Genomic DNA, 16,404 nt, shown 5'->3' with positions numbered 1-16,404 from the left:
CGTGTGTACTGATTCTGCCTGGAGCAGACGTCTCCTTGCCATTTATTTATCATGGCATTCTGTTCTCTGGCTAATGGGGCTATTGGTTGGGAGGCAATTGAAGGAGTCGTCTGGTCTGACCAGGCCGTGCTCCTGCGGAGTTGAGTCTGCAGTTTTTATTCTTAAGCTTTTTTTTATTTCATTTGATATCTTGGGCTACAGAAATGCATTTTTCCCCTTTTAGGTTTGGAAACATTTAGCATTTGTTTTGTTTTGCAAAATACTCTGAAAATATAGTGAGCAGAGCTGCAATTAATGTTTGGAGGGATACAGAATTTCAGTCTGAGGTCGTTTGTAGCACGGTCCTGATAATCTTACAATACGATGATAAAAGTTAGAGAAACATTATAATGGGCATCAGTGAATGCTGACCTATGATGTTTACCCTAGAAAAATAGTAACAATACTTAGAATTTACAGTCGTTAGGGGGAATTTATGAATGGCATTGAAAAGTCAAAAATGATGACGCAAATTTAGCAGTTTTGTTCTGCTTTCACCACTTTAGAAACAAAAGTGAGCAGGGTTTGGCGGAAAGGTGAGGGGCATCCACTAGCTCAACATATTTATTTGAATTTACGGCAGAAATTACTATAAATTATAGGAAAGTTCTATGCCAGCTCATAGCTGGCATATATTTTACTATGGGGCGTGAGGACAGCACAAGACTGAACAAATGTGTCGTCGCATCTTACTCCTGCGGGCTTCAGTCTAAGACTGGCGTATGAAACGGCAGTCTTAGTAAATCTGTCCCTCGGTTTTAATTCCTCCCCTTTCTATTTTTTTTTAAAAGGTTTTTTCCGCAGTGCTTTTTAGGGTGTCCTGATTATGGGACCTATCAGCGGTAATCTGCAGAGGAAACTGGCATCTAGTGTTAGATTTCCCTGCAGAACCACCACACGGGAAATTAAGCATTTTATGGTACCCATTAGAATTAATGGGCTGTCCACATAATGCACAACATACAGAGTCCTCCCAAGAGAGGTGCTTCAGCTAAGTAATGGAGGTTCTGAATGTGGTAGCCCCCTCTATTAACTCAATGCCCTAATATACTTGAAAATGAGTTCCCTAAGCCAGACAATCCCTTTAATGCACCATACACATCTCATTCTGCTATGTCACTCTATTCTGGACTAGTAGGCATCCACAGGCCACCATGTCCATAATGCTATCTATCTATTTAAAGGGGTTTTCCCGCAATTGAAATTTATCCCCTATCCACTGGGGGTTCCACCAATGGGACCCTCCACCTATCACTAGAACGGGGGTCCCAAGCTCCTCATTTCTGCTCACTGTATGATCGCAATGAGGAGCTTAAATGGAGGGGAGGTCGAGCATGCACTCTAGCACTCCATTCAATGTCTGTCTATGGGGCTGACGTAAACAACCGAGTGCCGTACTTGGCTGTCTCTGTCAGTTCCCTAGAATTTGAATGGATAGGCACCATGGATGCTTGACTGCGGCTCCATTCAAAGTTCACACTGCGATTGTGCAGTGAGATGGAACAAGGGGCTCAGAATCCCTGTTCTTGTGATTTGGTGGGGGTCCCAGCGGTCGGTCCCCAAGTCATCAGACATTTATCACCTATCCTGTGGATAGGTGATACATTTTAATTGTGGGAAAACACCTTAAACAAAAGGCTATTGTTCCATTCTAAAAATGCTTGTACTAAAAGTGACTTTTTTTTTAAATGAATTCTAATGGAAAATGTGGAAAAAAGTCCGAAAACATCTACAGATTAATCTCCTTTTTCTAATCCATGCAGCAAATGGAAGAGATCTGGAGAGAGATGCGATGGATGATGGATGCCCTACAGCATGCCAGGTACAAACAACCATCATGTGCTGTACCCCTCACTTGGTTCCTCAATGGTTCTGGAGAGATATTTCTCAAGGAGAAAGCTCAGTCCACTTCATCTCATCTGGACTACTTTCCATCTCCAACTCCCTCTCCTGAAACTAACCGAAAGCTCAACACAGGTCAGTAGGATTTTTATTTACTTTTTACAAAGCTTTTGGTCAGCGGGTGGATGACCAGCCATATCGAGCTTATGAACAGGATATAATTTACAAGTGCTATGTTTAGTTAGAGTAAGAGTAACAAGTTCTAAAGCTTTTCAGAATACATGTATTATATATTGTCCTACAGAACTCTTGTATACGTACCTTTTCACATACGGTTATTATTTCTAATTATTTGCATCTGTAGATCTCCTTGCTGCTCCCTACTCAGATAATGAACTCTTGGATGTGACGTTCACAAACCAGTCTTCCCCTCTTCTAGATTCCCATGGTGTATCAGATGAAGAGGGCTCTTCAGAAGTCTTCCTTGCTACCGATAGTGATTATGACTCTAGCAGAGCACAAAGTCCAAAGGAACTAGACCTGGTTTATTCCTCTGGACAGGAATGCGGCAGGAGAACCATCCGTTGCTTCAGAGATGGGACACCTGATGTGTTGCAGACCCATGAGCCCAAAGTATTGACTCAGGAAGATGATCGTCCACAACAGCTTTATGACAGTGACTTTGTGCTTCCCAGTCGCCAAATTGAACTTTTACGCATTACAGAAAAGCGGCAAGCTTACTGTGTTCGTACCAGCAGCCTGGACTTCCCCAAGCAGCCTTACAAGGCCTCTCGAAAGTCCTGTCCAGGTTCTGTAGACAGCTCTCCAACGGAATCAAAACCTACAAGTCACCGCAGTGTCCGGGGCTTGAGGACAAGCACTTCTTTTACCCCGGACAATGATCAGCTGTGTGAAAGCTCTCGGAGAATTTACCGCACACACTCTGTTGAGTGGACACATGACTTCCAAGAGCCTTTGGAACCGAAAATTATAGCAGGACAAGGAAAAAAGAATAACTCTGTCACTTTACGGATATATCCACAATACGAGACTGGTCTGTCTAAAGAGATGAGTGTTAAGGTACTGTAGCAGAAGGTCTGTATGTATCCTAAAGGTGTAAATTATCACATACCCATAATATATTATAAAATTACTTTTTGCTAGTACAATGTTAGTGAAACTCACTATTTATTCTCAAACTGCGACTACTGCACCCAGATTTATGTTTATGGTCCATCAAGTTTGGTATAGCTCCAATACATTTAGTGATGACTAAGTTAATTGTATAAATATTTTTTTTATGATTTTATGCTTCTCTAATCTTGAAGAGTTTCGCACTTCATAAATATAGAACTGTACAGCATAATCTGAACGAGAGAATAGCAGCCAGGAAGGTTTAAAATATCAGTTCTTTTCTCTAAATGAGAAGTTGTCTGTTCTCTTCCTCTCAAATCTTAGTATTATGTGCCACGAACAGTCTAATAAAGTCTGACATACTATAAAAAATACAGAATTCTACATTGAGAAGATAATCACACCAGTGCAACTGTCAAAAGTGGCGGTAGTGTAACGGTGCAGGCATCGTGGCCTGGACAGACTGCCCATTACTAAAGAACTAGAAAATGCCTATGGAATATATCAAGTCATCCAGGGGTGGGATTCAAATTTTTAACAGGTTCTCTGTTTTGCGGACAAAGACATACAGGGGGGTGGTCGCTGTGTATCGTCCTATGGAAAATTATTTTAATAATAAAATAAAACAATTACGATATTCCAAATACACCCAATATTAAAGTGGACTCTAAATAAAAGATTCCCTGTCCAGAATGTGTGTGGATTTCCACACTATGTATATAATTACATAAGCGTACATACCTACCTACCGACGCTCATTATATTAAACTAACCCATTACGTATAGACCTATATGCGCACATTCAATATCCTAAGCGTGCTCAGCCCATTTAATTAGGCTGTGGACTGTAAGAAGGGTGGAGGACAGTGTGGCGTGCGCAGTAAGCCACGACAAATCTCCCGGCTAATGCACATATACGGTGCCAGGAGCACGCTCAGTACATATACACAACACCAGAACCAAGCTCATACATATATACAGCACCAGAACAAAGCTCAGTACATACTAGTCCTTCTCAATGAATTAGAATATAATCAAAATGTTAATTTATTTCAGTAATACAATTCAAAAAGTGAAACTCCTATATTATATAGATTCATTACACACAGTGATCTATTTCCAGCATTTTTTTCTTTTAATGTTGATGATTATGGGAACAGGTAATGAAAACCCAAAATTTTGTGTCTCAGAAAATAAGAATATTCTATAAGCCCAATTTCAAAAGTGATTTTTAATACTGAAATGTTGGCCTACTGAAAAGTATGTCCAGTATCTGCCCTCAATACTTGGTCGGGGCTCCTTTTGTATGAATTACTGCATCAATGCGGCGTGGCATGGAGGCGATCAGCCGGTGGCACTGCTGAGGTGTTATCAATGCAGCGTGGCATGGAGGCGATCAGCCGGTGGCACTGCTGAGGTGTTATGGAAGCCCAGGTTGCTTTGATAGCAGCCTTCAGCTTGTCTGCATTGTTGGGTCTGGTGTCTCATCTTCCTCTTGACAAATACCCTATAGATTTTGTATGGGGTTTAGGTCAGGCGAGTTTGCTGGCCAATCAAGCCCAGTGATACTGAGGTTATTACACCAGGTATTGGTACTTTTGGCAGTGTGGGCAGGTGCCAAGTCCTGCTAGAAAATTAAATCGGCATCTCCATAAAGCTGTCAGCAGAGGGAAGCATGAAGTGCTCTAAAGTTTCCTGGTAGACTGGGTAGATCTAGCCAGAACGATGGTAAGGATATGCTGGGAGTTGTTTAACAAAAGAAGAATGATACACCCGCTACAGATCATACAGTGACTACAGTACTGATCAGTCACAGGGAGAATAAACATTTACATTTAGTGACTTGCTGGTGACTACTTCTCATAATAGAGAACCAAAGAATAGAGAAAAAGAACGACTCCAATCTGACTTCTCCCGGCCACGATCCATTTCTGCAGTTTGCCGCTCAGATTTCTTCAGCTCCTCACTTTTCCAACATTTCTGCACCTATAAACGAAGATAAAATTCTCAAGGTGTCGCAATCTATGCTCCTAAATATAATCGTATCATACACTGTGCCCCTGAACATAATAGTGCTAGGCCCTGTGCTGAATATAATAGTACTATACACTGCGCTCCTGAATATAATAGTATAATACACTGTGTCCATGAATAAAATTGTGTCAAACACTGTAAAGTAATGCACCACACACAGTGCCTCTTGTAGATAGTGCCGATCAGAGCCCCCTGTACATAAAGGACTTTTACACCTGCCGATATTCGGCTGGTGCAGCGAGCACCGATCAACGATACATCGTTGATCGGCAATCGTTTGCTCCTGCCACAGCTATGGATGAGGACGAGTGTTCGTTAATCCTATCGCTCATCCCCATCCATTATTATCATGTCGGCAGCGCGCCTCCCTGTGTACACAGGGAGATGCGCTGCTGACAGATAATATTTAACTTTTTTAAAACAATACGATCAGCAGATGATTGAGCATTTGCTCGTTCATCTGCTGATCGCTGACCTTTTTACACAAGGCAATTATCGGCAACGAACGTTCTATGAACGCTGGTCTGCACGATAGTCGCCCAGTGTAAAACCCCCTATAGTGCCTCTCATAGAGCTCCCTGTAGATAGCGCCCCCTGTGGCGTTATTATTATTATTGTTCCCTATAGTGGCCCCTGTTGCGTCCCCTGTAGACAGTGGCCCCTGTGGCGATCCCTGTAGATAGGGGCCCCTATATAGTCTTCCCCTGTAATTAGTGCACCCTATATAGTTGTCCCCTATATTGCCCACAGTAAAAGGAAAAAAAAAACATATGCTTACCTGTCTCGTTGCCGTACCATCCTCCAGCGACGTCAGTCCTCCAGCGGAACGACGCAGCGGCGCGCTGACGTCATCGCACCGACTGCATCATCACTAAAGCGCCGAATGGTGAGGCAAATACAATTGAGTGCAGGGGACCGGCTCCGGTTTCGCACTTTACCGGGGCGAACTGGCTGGATCCCACCCCTGCAGTCATCTTTCCATGAACTGAATTGTAGCTGGATTATGCAGCAAGGCAATGAGAAACAAAATTAAAGTTTTGGATTGGCCTAAGGCTAGGGTTTATTAAACTTTTTCTACTTGGGCCAGAACATTGTGTCACCTTGGCCTCACAAGTAGTTGTCCACTCCAAAATGTATCTCGTTTGTCTCCTGAACTCGGTATGGCATTAAACTAAAGGCCCTTTTACATGGGCCAATGATCATGCAAACAAGCTCATTCCCAAATATTGCCCTGTGTAAACAGGACAATGATCAGCCAATGAACAAGAAAACACTCGTTCATCGGCTGATCAGCTCGTTTATGCGGCCAATGAAATAGTAGGAAGTTGGCAGCAAATCTTCCTGTGTAAACCGGGAGATGTGTTGCCGACATAATGGAAATGTATGGGGACGATCGATTGTAATAACGATCGCACGTCCCAATACATAACAGATCGTTGCTCCTTGTGAAAGAAGCAAACAAGCGCCGATCAACGAGCTGTCATTATTTGGCGCTCATATTCACGGCCCATTATTGGGCTGTGTAAAAGGACCTGCGCGAGAATCAATTATCATTCTAGCCCAAATAATGCTTCAGCCAGTGAAAGGCCTTTTGATCATATGATCACCCCTGCCAAAACTATCACTCCATCTGCACCCCAGCAACAACAGGTGGACACCTCACCAGTGAGGCCTTCCTCAAAACTTGAGAAGCAGTGGCCTAGTCAAAGTCCTAACTTGAACCCAATGTAAATGCTATGGCAGGGCCTGAAATGATCAGTTCATGCATGTAAGGCTGGATTCACACGAGCATATTACGTCCGTAATGGACGGAATGTATTTCGGCTGCAAGTCCCGGACCGACACACTGCGGGGAGCCGGACTCCTAGCATCATCGTTATGTACGATGCTAGGAGTCCCTGCCTCGCTGCGGGATAACTGTCCCGTACTGTAATCATGTTTTCAGTACGGGACAGTAGTTCCACGGAGAGGCAGGGACTCCTAGCGTCGTACATAACTATGATGCTAGGAGCCCGGCTCCCTGAAGTGTGTTTGGTCCGGGACTTGCGGCCGAAATACGTTACGTCCATTACGGACGTAACATGCTCGTGTGAATCCAGCCTAAACCTACCAACTGGTCTTAACCGTTTCAGGACCGCCCACTGTATATTTATAACAGGTGGTTCTGGTCCTTAAAGCCCGCTTTATATGTATATACAACAATCCAATCGGACAGCCAGTTAAATCCAGCATATATATATATATTATGCTGGATTTAACTGACTGTCCTATTGGATTATTGGACTGCCACGGACCCTGGACAAAAGATAGAAGCAGTTTTCACCACTTCTATCTTGTCTGTCCCCAATAGGAGTAGCGGCAGCCCCGTAGTGACAATCACTATAAGGTAGGTTCCCACAATACAGATTTTGCCAGTATTTTTCATGGCAGAAAGCAGCGTATTCTGCCCGTAGGAACATACCCTAACAGGGTTGATTTGCTGCTGCAGCTCCAGTTACAGTGGAAAAGTATAGTATACATATTTTTTTTTTTTTTTTTTTAAAAGTCCGCCAATTGTCATTTTTGACCTTTGAGGTACAGACAATAATAAAAAATAAAGCAAAAAATACACAAACACCCCCCCCCCCCCAAAAAAAAAAAAAACAACTCTCCCTCCGCTCAATCATTGTTGGAAAATAGAAATGTAACATCAAAATTTACAGGAGACAATGACTATCACAAATTAAAAGTCTATGCTCGGGTAATACTATATTATATATTGTTCAAGTATACTATTTATTTCAAACTATTAGAAAATAAACCTGCATTGTTCTTGAAAAAAAAAACGCCAAAATCACGCCGCTAGACCAACAAATAAAGTTATAGCCGTTTAACTAACACATACTAAAAATGGCTAAACAGTGGCTGGTGCTGAAGGCTCAAAATAGCCCGAGCCTTAATGAAAGCAGTTCTGCATAGAACATTCCTGTAAAAGATGCAGCAGATCATAGGAACCTTGGTTGCAGGTGTGATGCTAAAGATGGTTGGCATAATTAAGGGGGCAGTTATGTTACCTGTATGGAAAAATGATTGTTGTACTTCAAAAACTGTTGTGATTCCCACTGTTTCAGGCTTTATTCAGACGAGCGTGTCCATTCGGCGTCTGCGTAATATGGGCTGTGTTTCACGCATATGACTGTACGTATGGTATCAGTGTGATTTCTGTGTGGCATCCAATTTTCTTGGCCGTGTTTCTCCTCTGCGAGCACTTCCGGGTTTCTTTTCTTCTTCTCTGCGTTTCTTTAGAAACTGATGCATGAAAAACGGTCAGCGGACGGACGTCGTCCGTGTGCTGTCAGTTGTTTTCACGCACCCATTGAATTCAATGGGCAACGAAGTCCACAAAAGCAGACCAGAATAGGACATGTAGCGAGTTTCAGGCAATAGACACAAGCTCCATGAAAAAACTCCATGTGTGAATAGCCCCATGGAATTGCATTGGTCCGTGTGCTGATAGCACACTGATGTGAAACACGCTAGTCTGAATGAGGCCTTATATTACATTTTGTGTGAAGGTCAAAAACCTTTCACTGTGACAAATCTGCAATATGCCCCCTGGGTGGAGGGGAATGCTCTTGCACAGCACTGCTAAGCATAGGCAACTTGCCTACAGAAATGCAGTATTTATGCAATAAAATATTTTCTTTTTCTTTCTTTTTTTGTATGACCAGTTGTATATAACGAGCAAAACAGCAGCCCGGGAAGTTGTAAAGCTTGTAGTTCTCCAGATGAATGAGATCTCCAGAAGCATGCTGGGAACTCCAGAAGGCTACTGTTACGCTGAAGAACAATTAGACCATTTTGCACTGGTTTTTGCTTCTGACAACAATAAGGAACAATGGCTGGAGGATGACTTTCTGCCTTTCTCACTCCAGACTTCGTGGAATAAGGGTCACTTCTCTGTTCGCATTCGAGAGACCTCTCCTTTGCATTTCCAGTATGGTCCAGCTACGACAGTATGAGAGTGCTTCTCAGGTGGGGCTTCACCCAGTCAACCTTCCGAGGGACGGTCAGCTCAAATTTAATGCTTCCTTCACGTAATAAAGTATTACTCCTTGCGCTAAAATGTGGACTTCAATTGAAAGAAAAAGGTTTAAGATTCATTTGCTTTTTTTCTCCTTTCTTGTCAACCAAAGACTTTATTTTCCTGACCATGAAAGAGAAATTTGACTGGCACATGAGAATGTATCTTTTACCACAACGTCTTCACTGGAATGGAATTTGGAAAAAGTATTTTTAGAAGAACATAGAACATACCACTCACACCAAGCAATACATATTCCCTGTCCCCCCATCCACCCCTTTCACAAAACAATTGGATTTTTTTGATGTATAAACCACAGAGACATAATGGGACGTTGGATGCCGTTTCTCCCGTATGTATCCAGAGAATAGAACAAACAAATAATAACCACAAGATATTATTTTTATTCTTTTTTTTTTCCTAATGAATTATTGTTTATTGTGCTTGTTTTACTGTATCCTAAAAAAAAAAAAGCCGCAAAAATATTTTGTTGCACAATAAGACGAAAAAATGTTATTAAAAAAAAAAAAATTAGAAGCGCCCGGTGAAGCTGGTGCCGTCTGTCGACTACTCCCCTCACTGTATGCTTTCGTTTTAAGATAACTGCATCTCACCGATTTCCCTTCATTGCCATGAAGTCTGTGCCACGGCGGAGTTCTTCCCTTGTTTCAGTGCTGTGAATTGGCTTGCATACGTCAAACCGCATGATGTTTTCAAGTACGCCTCTGTTAGTCAATGGGTATATTGAAATCTTTTGTGCATTTACAGTACAGATTGGCGGTGCTTCCGTGAGAATTTCAATGAACTCACTCCTCAAGGCAGTACCAGTCCAAGCTCAAACAGAAGCAAATTGGTTTTTGGATTCTATTTGTTTAATGATGTTTGAAGAAGTGTTCTATACTGATGCATATATCTTGTTACTCTGTTCCTACCTCTGATGCCCATCCTTCTGAATTTCTCTCTTCTCCTTCCTTTTGTCTTCTAATGAGCCAGACGAGAAGAAACATATCATTGGTTGTTTCTATTTCTGTAATAATAAAGACATCACGTGGTGATGAAGAAAACATTTAAAGCACTGGTGCTATGATTGTACAAATATTAAATTGTTTTACCATTACACTTGTCAAAATTATAAGCAATTGTGTACTGTGTATGTTAGCGGTTTATAATGATCATGTCGAAGGTATGATGAGCAGAAGAGTGTTAGAAAACCTTGCACATTATCCAGGACAAGGTATTTCCCACTTTGTGACACCCTCCTAGTGAATCTCCACCTTTTATCATTGGGTTGGTTTTAGGTTCAACATTCTGTGCCGAATAATATCTAAAAGACTATGTACACCTTTTGAGGGGCATATCTTTTTTTTTTTTCTTCTTAATATAAGCAGGTCAACCTTTGTGTTTTGGTGTAACTTTTTAATTAGTCTTTATTAAAAATAATTTTTACTTTGAGATATAGCTGCTCTGTATTCTCCATTCATAGCAGCTGTATCGCTCGCTACGACCTGAATCTGTCAGTTCCCCGGACCTATTGTCAGATATCAGCTTAGATGTGATGGATGACAGGTGGAGCCGCTGGCTCTGAAGCAGTCAGTCCCGCGGACCTGACGGGAACAGGATTTAGTGCTACATACAGCTGCTTTGTATACAGGATACAGAGTAGCTGTATCTAAAAAAGTAAAAATAATTTTTAATAAAGACTAATTAAAAAGTTACAACAAACACACTGATCAGCGTTTTTTGTAATAAAGAGGTCAAAGGTTTACATAGCCTTTAATATATCTTTATAGCGATCAAAGCCCTGCTTTTCTGCTAGAGAACTTCATAAATTATACAATTCTGGGTGCCTGCAGCCGCCACTAGGGGGAGCTTGTGAGCTTACTGCATACTGTTTTGTTATGGAGTTTAATGTATAAACCGTTTTCAGTAAGCTATTTACCTCCACCTAGCAGTGACTGAAGGGAGCCAGAACTTTATCGTTTAACTCTATGGCTATGAGGGGGATTGTTCTGACCAATGTAAAGATATATAGAGAAATTAATCAGCACATAATGTTAAACCTGTTAAGAATAAAATGGCGTTCAAGGGTAGACCTTCACTTTAAAAAGTAAATCTATGGATGTCAGTGTAAAGCTTATAGGGGTTTTCCCCATGAAGGGCATTTGACATATCCACAGCATATAGCATAAATGTCAGATAGATGCGGGTCCCACTTCTGGGACACTGTCAAGAACATTTATTATTTTATTATATAATTTACAGTTTATTGAATTCTAAATATTTCTAAATACCTTGAAGGTGATGAAAATATTTGCAATTAGTCTTGAAGTACACAGCTCCTATGCAGACCTGTGTCTCCATGCTGAAATACCAAAAACAAGCTCTGTGCAGTCTGATCTTGTAGTTGTGTGTTACCCTTCTCCACGTGTCCCATTTTCTACTGTTTGTGTAGTCTGATCCTGCAGTCATGTGTTACTCCTTACATCAAATCCTCCTTCTTGGTAACCTACAGAGTTTGTTTGTAGTCTGTAAGCACAAAGACACATAGTTTTGCATAGGAGTTGTAGACCCAAAACAGCAGGAGATTTTTAACCAAGGCTATTTGCAATTTTTTTTAATTTTAGATTAATTAAAGCAATAGATATTGTTTGCAAAAGTGTACATGCTAAAATAAAGCCACCTAACAAGTGACCCTCCTAGTGTAGCTGACCTACATTATCTGTACATGATCTGTATAAGCCCACCCATCACGGCACAGTACCATAGACGAGAGGCCTGATCTAGCCAACAATTGGCAATTATTTGTCGGTTTCCTCAGCAACTTGTACACTTCGACTGACGTAACGCAGCTATTTCTATGCTTCAGTGAGTGCATTACACATTTCATCCAGCATCTGCCTTACTGGAATAATACAGCAGAGATCTCAATCACTTTAATTGTCACTTAGTAACTAATCCTTTATTTACTTTCATCTGAGTCTATTTCCAAACAATGACATGTTAGCCGTTATGAACTCAGTTGTCTTACTGCTTTTATTAGACTCCACATAGGAGTCCATTAGCCATCTCCAATACATAAATAACACAGTATTATTAGCACCATCCACCAGCAGTCTATTATCACTGCTCTGCTTGATCTGTGCCCTTCTGCCAGGAGCCCAGGCAGATCTTTGGCAGCCAGGTGGGTGGTTGTTGTTAAGGGTCTATGGCACTAGGGTAGATACTTTAAGTCCTCCTTCAGATACAGATTTTTTTTCTGGCGTTTTTTGATGGTTTAATCTGCCAGTGTTGGTTTTGTAAAATGTAGACGTTTTTAGTGGCGATTTTAATTTACTGTCATTTTGTACATGCCTTCGTTCTGGGATTTTGAAGTCCTACAGTGAAGTCTGTGGGGGAAAAAAAACACCATACCCAGAGCATGCTGCGTTTGGAGAACAACAACACTGACCCCAAAATTGCCTCAAAAACTCCATAAATCACTATTGACTTTAATGTACCATCTGGTTGCATTAAAAAAATTCTGTTAAAAATGCACAAAAGTGCAACAAACTGCTGTGTAAATTCAGCAGTTCATCCTAATGTGTTGATCCAGAAGAAGGCAAAATTACCAATATGAGAGAGTTGCCAATTAGACTAATTTTAGGGGGCAACAAATCCCAAAAATCCCTGGATCTAAAACTCCTCTCCAGCATAATATCACATTGTTTTAATACATCCGAACACCTAAGGACATCCCTGATAAGCTCCATCATTGGGGAAACGGTTTAGGAGTCCTCAAGAGCAAGGGCCTATCTTTGCTTCGGCTAATAGAGGGGACCTCCCCTCCTCTATGACATCCATATGCCATATACAGATAGACCTCTGTATTGACCTTTGATATATTTGTACATAGTGATTAGGTTGCACCTAAATCTTGTGCTAATCTTTCTGCATATTTCATCGCATGAAACAGATTACATTTTGATTAGGGTCTTTACAGAACACTTATTAATTACTGATAGGCGGTCTATGTACATATCCCACGTCCATGGAGACACAGAAAAACTGCCAATACAGGACTTTTTGGCTAATTGCAAGACAAGTGGTAAACCCTGTTCTGCAGGACTAGATAAAAAGCTGAGTAGGACTTCTGAGATTTCTGCTACTGAAATTGACATTAGACACAATTCATAGGTAGTGATTCATGTGGCGCTATGCTATAAAGGGTTTGTTAACTTTTAAACACCATTTTATAGATTATATATAGATTCATTCACAATTCTGGTGGTTGTCATTGGAAACAGACGACAAGCTAGCTTGTTGACAAACACGCCCATAAATGCTTAGTGGAGCTCCTATAATGCTGGGGGAGTATTTGTTTTTCCTAGATTAGGGTATGTTCACACGGCAGCGTCCGTAACGGCCGAAATTACGGGGCTGTTTCCAGGAGAAAACAGCCTCGTCATTTCAGCCGTAACAGCATGTGCAGGCGCTTGAACGCCGCGTCCATTACGGACGTAACTGGAGCTGGTTTTCCATTGAGTCCATGGAAAACGGCTCCATTTACATCTGAAGAAGTGACATGACACTTCTTTGGCGCGGGCGTCTATTTACGCGCCGTCTTTTGACAGCGACGCGTAAGTATACGCCTTGTGTGAACAGACAAACGTCAGCCCATTGCTTTCAATGGGCAGATGTTCCTCAACGCTATCGAGGCGCATTTTCGGACGTAATTCGAGGTGTAAAACGCCCGAATTACGTCCGTAAATAAGCCGTGTGAACATACCCTTAGATTACTACTTTAGGCTGTGCTCACACAGAGTTTTTTGCAGGAGGAAAATTCTGCCTCAAAATTCCGTTTGGGATTTTGAGGCAGATTTTGACCTTCCTGCAAGGCGTTTGCTGCGATTTTTGCTCGCGCCCATTGAGTGCTACGGGCAAAAAATACGCTTCTCTGCCTCCCATTGATGTCAATGGGAGGTCAGAGGCGTAACCGTGCGAAGATAGGGAGAAAGGAGGGAGAAAACCGTCCCCGCCTCCCATTGAAATCAATGGGAGGCATTTTAGACCGGTTTTTGACGAGTTTTGCGGAGCGTTTTCCGCGCCAAAAAGCTAGTCAAAATACTCTGTGTGAGCAGGGACTTAGAAGGCGAGCTTACGGAGGAAAGAAACCTTTGTGGAGCAGATGGCCAAATCACCATAGTAAACGCTACGCAGATATTAACTCAGGTAGGAGATTTCAGCTCTGAAATTTGCAGAATTGTAAATGCAGCTTTGCGCTATAATACAGACTCTACCTTAAGATTAGTACAAGATGCAATGTATTTATAAAGGTTACTCAATTTTGTATGTAAATTAACTCTATATAGTATTCAATGGTGGATGTACCCTTCAAATACTGGGACTATGGAGTTGTAAATTGTACCCAAGTGTCCTTTGGAGACAAAAGCATTCCACTAAACCGCCAGCCGCACTAATAGTTTTTGTTTTTTTTCCATTTTGAGAATCGAGTTACTTCTATGAAACACTTGTACACACAAGTGAGCTGAAATCCTTGTATTAGCCAGGCTGTCTGTCCTGTAGCTACGACCTAGCTGTTGAAATTAAATGCTAACACTTACTAAACCAGAAAGCAAATCTAATTTTAGGCCTGTATATCTTTAAAGAAAACATTCCTCTAGAGGCTGTAATCGATTCCGGTTATTCAGGCTGTGCACTTTAAGGGGTTAGCCTATCTCCTCAAAAACACTGAGATACATGCAAAACTTGGATAGTGCTTGGGTTCTGGTTCTGCAATCCTCTTTTTGTTAAATAGACATTATTATACACAATATAACGGCATTACCCTGTCTGCCATGTGTTAATATGATATTCCCAACATGCCAGAAGAAGCTGTCTGCATTAACAATGCATCAGGCTTGTGTGAAAAACTACAAGTATTTCGCACACTGCCCTGGGCCTGTGGGGCTGAGAGCGGACTCCTATCTCTCCACATTGCTGCTTCAGAGAGAACTGGTAATTGCAGAATTAGAGGTAGCGCAGTTGTTAGCATTTTGTCTGAAACATGTTAATGAGGTGCTAGATGTATGCAGTTGGCGGTGTATAAATGTTCAGTCAGTTGTTACTTGTGACGAAGAAGACCCATGTTAGCCGGTAACCTCACCCTGATACTGCTTAACCACTCATTGCTACAATTTAGTGAGAAACTCAGAGCATTGGCCTTCCATGTGTTGTGAGACTACAAGCCCAGGCATGTAGTACTATGGAAGTACTACTAGTCAAGTAGTACTATAGAAAGTCGACCTGTATGGATTAAAGCAAGGGTCTCAAACACGCGACCGCGGAGTCTGTCATCTGCGGGTCGTGGGACACCGTAACTCATTTGGGAGAGGAGAGAGCAGGCCTAAGGAGTGCGCCAGCGCTCCATGACGTCCCAGAGCAGAGCTTATATTAGCGCTCTACTCTGGGACTCCTGCTCTGAGGAAGCCCCTGAAATCATATATGGACAGTGATGTCAGGAGCAGTGATGGAATCCCAGTCAGAGTGCTAGAAGCGGCTCTGCTCCAGGACTCCGACACTGGGCTTGCCCCTGACATCACTGTCCATATATGGACAGTGATGTCAGGAGCAGAGCTTGAGTCCCAGGAAGAGCTCTACTAGCTCTCTGCCCGGGACTACGGTACTGGGGTATATGGACAGTAATGTCAGTCGCTTCCCCAGAGTTCTGGAGCAGAGCTTATACTTGTGCTCTGCTCTGGGACTCTGGCTCTGAGGTTTCCCCTGACATCACATTCCGGTCCTAGAGGATCCCCTGGCATTATCTACAGAGGGCACTGTGGCACTATCTAAAAAGGGTCTGCCCGATCTTGATATTCTTGTGTCTGCCAAATGCTGCAAACTGAGCAGCCAGACTATATCTAGCAACACACACTGGAAAACTGTATTGTTAAAATAAGCACGTGAAGTAAACTTGCAAATTTCCGTTAAGTTTAAACCTAGCGGTATTCTTATAGTAATGTAGTATTATTATAGTGATGTAGTATTATTATAGTAGTTCAAATAAGGGCCTGTTCACATCACCGTTCATTTCCGTTCCAGGGTTCCGTCGGGTGAACCCCGCAACGGAAAGTGAAACTGACAGCACAGCTTCCGTTTCAGTCACCATTGATATCAATGGTGACGGAAACATCGCTAATGCTTTCCGTTCGTCACCATTCCGTCTGGTTTCCGGTTTTCTGACGGAATCAATAACGCAGTCGACTACGCTGGAACCCCGGAACGGAAATGAACGGTGATGTGAACAGGCCCTAACT

General features: G+C 42.1%; 1 protein-coding gene and 1 long non-coding RNA gene across 17 annotated transcripts in view; one reads left to right on the top strand and one right to left on the bottom strand.

The window, feature by feature from the left end:
- LOC142655814 (ankyrin repeat and fibronectin type-III domain-containing protein 1-like) overlaps positions 1-10,178 on the top strand; it is a 219,469-nt gene extending 209,291 nt beyond the window's left edge. For 6 of the 12 annotated variants that reach the window (XM_075830400.1, XM_075830397.1, XM_075830399.1 and 3 more), the window contains 3 exons: positions 1,803-2,016; positions 2,246-2,961; positions 8,760-10,178. In XM_075830400.1, the coding sequence (XP_075686515.1) occupies positions 1,803-2,016; positions 2,246-2,961; positions 8,760-9,050 (1,221 nt within the window). In that variant the 3' untranslated portion in view covers positions 9,051-10,178. Of the gene's footprint in view, positions 1-1,802; positions 2,017-2,245; positions 2,977-8,759 lie in introns of those variants that run through there. The other 6 variants (XM_075830398.1, XM_075830401.1, XM_075830407.1 and 3 more) reach the window with 6 other exon arrangements.
- The window catches only part of LOC142655820 (uncharacterized), a 326,804-nt gene continuing 319,813 nt past the window's right edge, over positions 9,414-16,404 (bottom strand). For 2 of the 5 annotated variants that reach the window (XR_012849553.1, XR_012849552.1), the window contains exon 9: positions 9,416-10,139. This is a non-coding gene — a long non-coding RNA (uncharacterized LOC142655820). Of the gene's footprint in view, positions 10,140-16,404 lie in introns of all 5 variants that reach the window. The other 3 variants (XR_012849555.1, XR_012849554.1, XR_012849557.1) reach the window with 3 other exon arrangements.

The sequence above is a fragment of the Rhinoderma darwinii genome, chromosome 6 (assembly GCF_050947455.1).
Source record: "Rhinoderma darwinii isolate aRhiDar2 chromosome 6, aRhiDar2.hap1, whole genome shotgun sequence".
NCBI classification, from domain to species: Eukaryota; Metazoa; Chordata; class Amphibia; order Anura; family Rhinodermatidae; genus Rhinoderma; species Rhinoderma darwinii.
The sequence above is the reverse complement of the archived record's forward strand: the minus strand, read 5'-3'. Positions and strand labels throughout refer to the sequence as shown.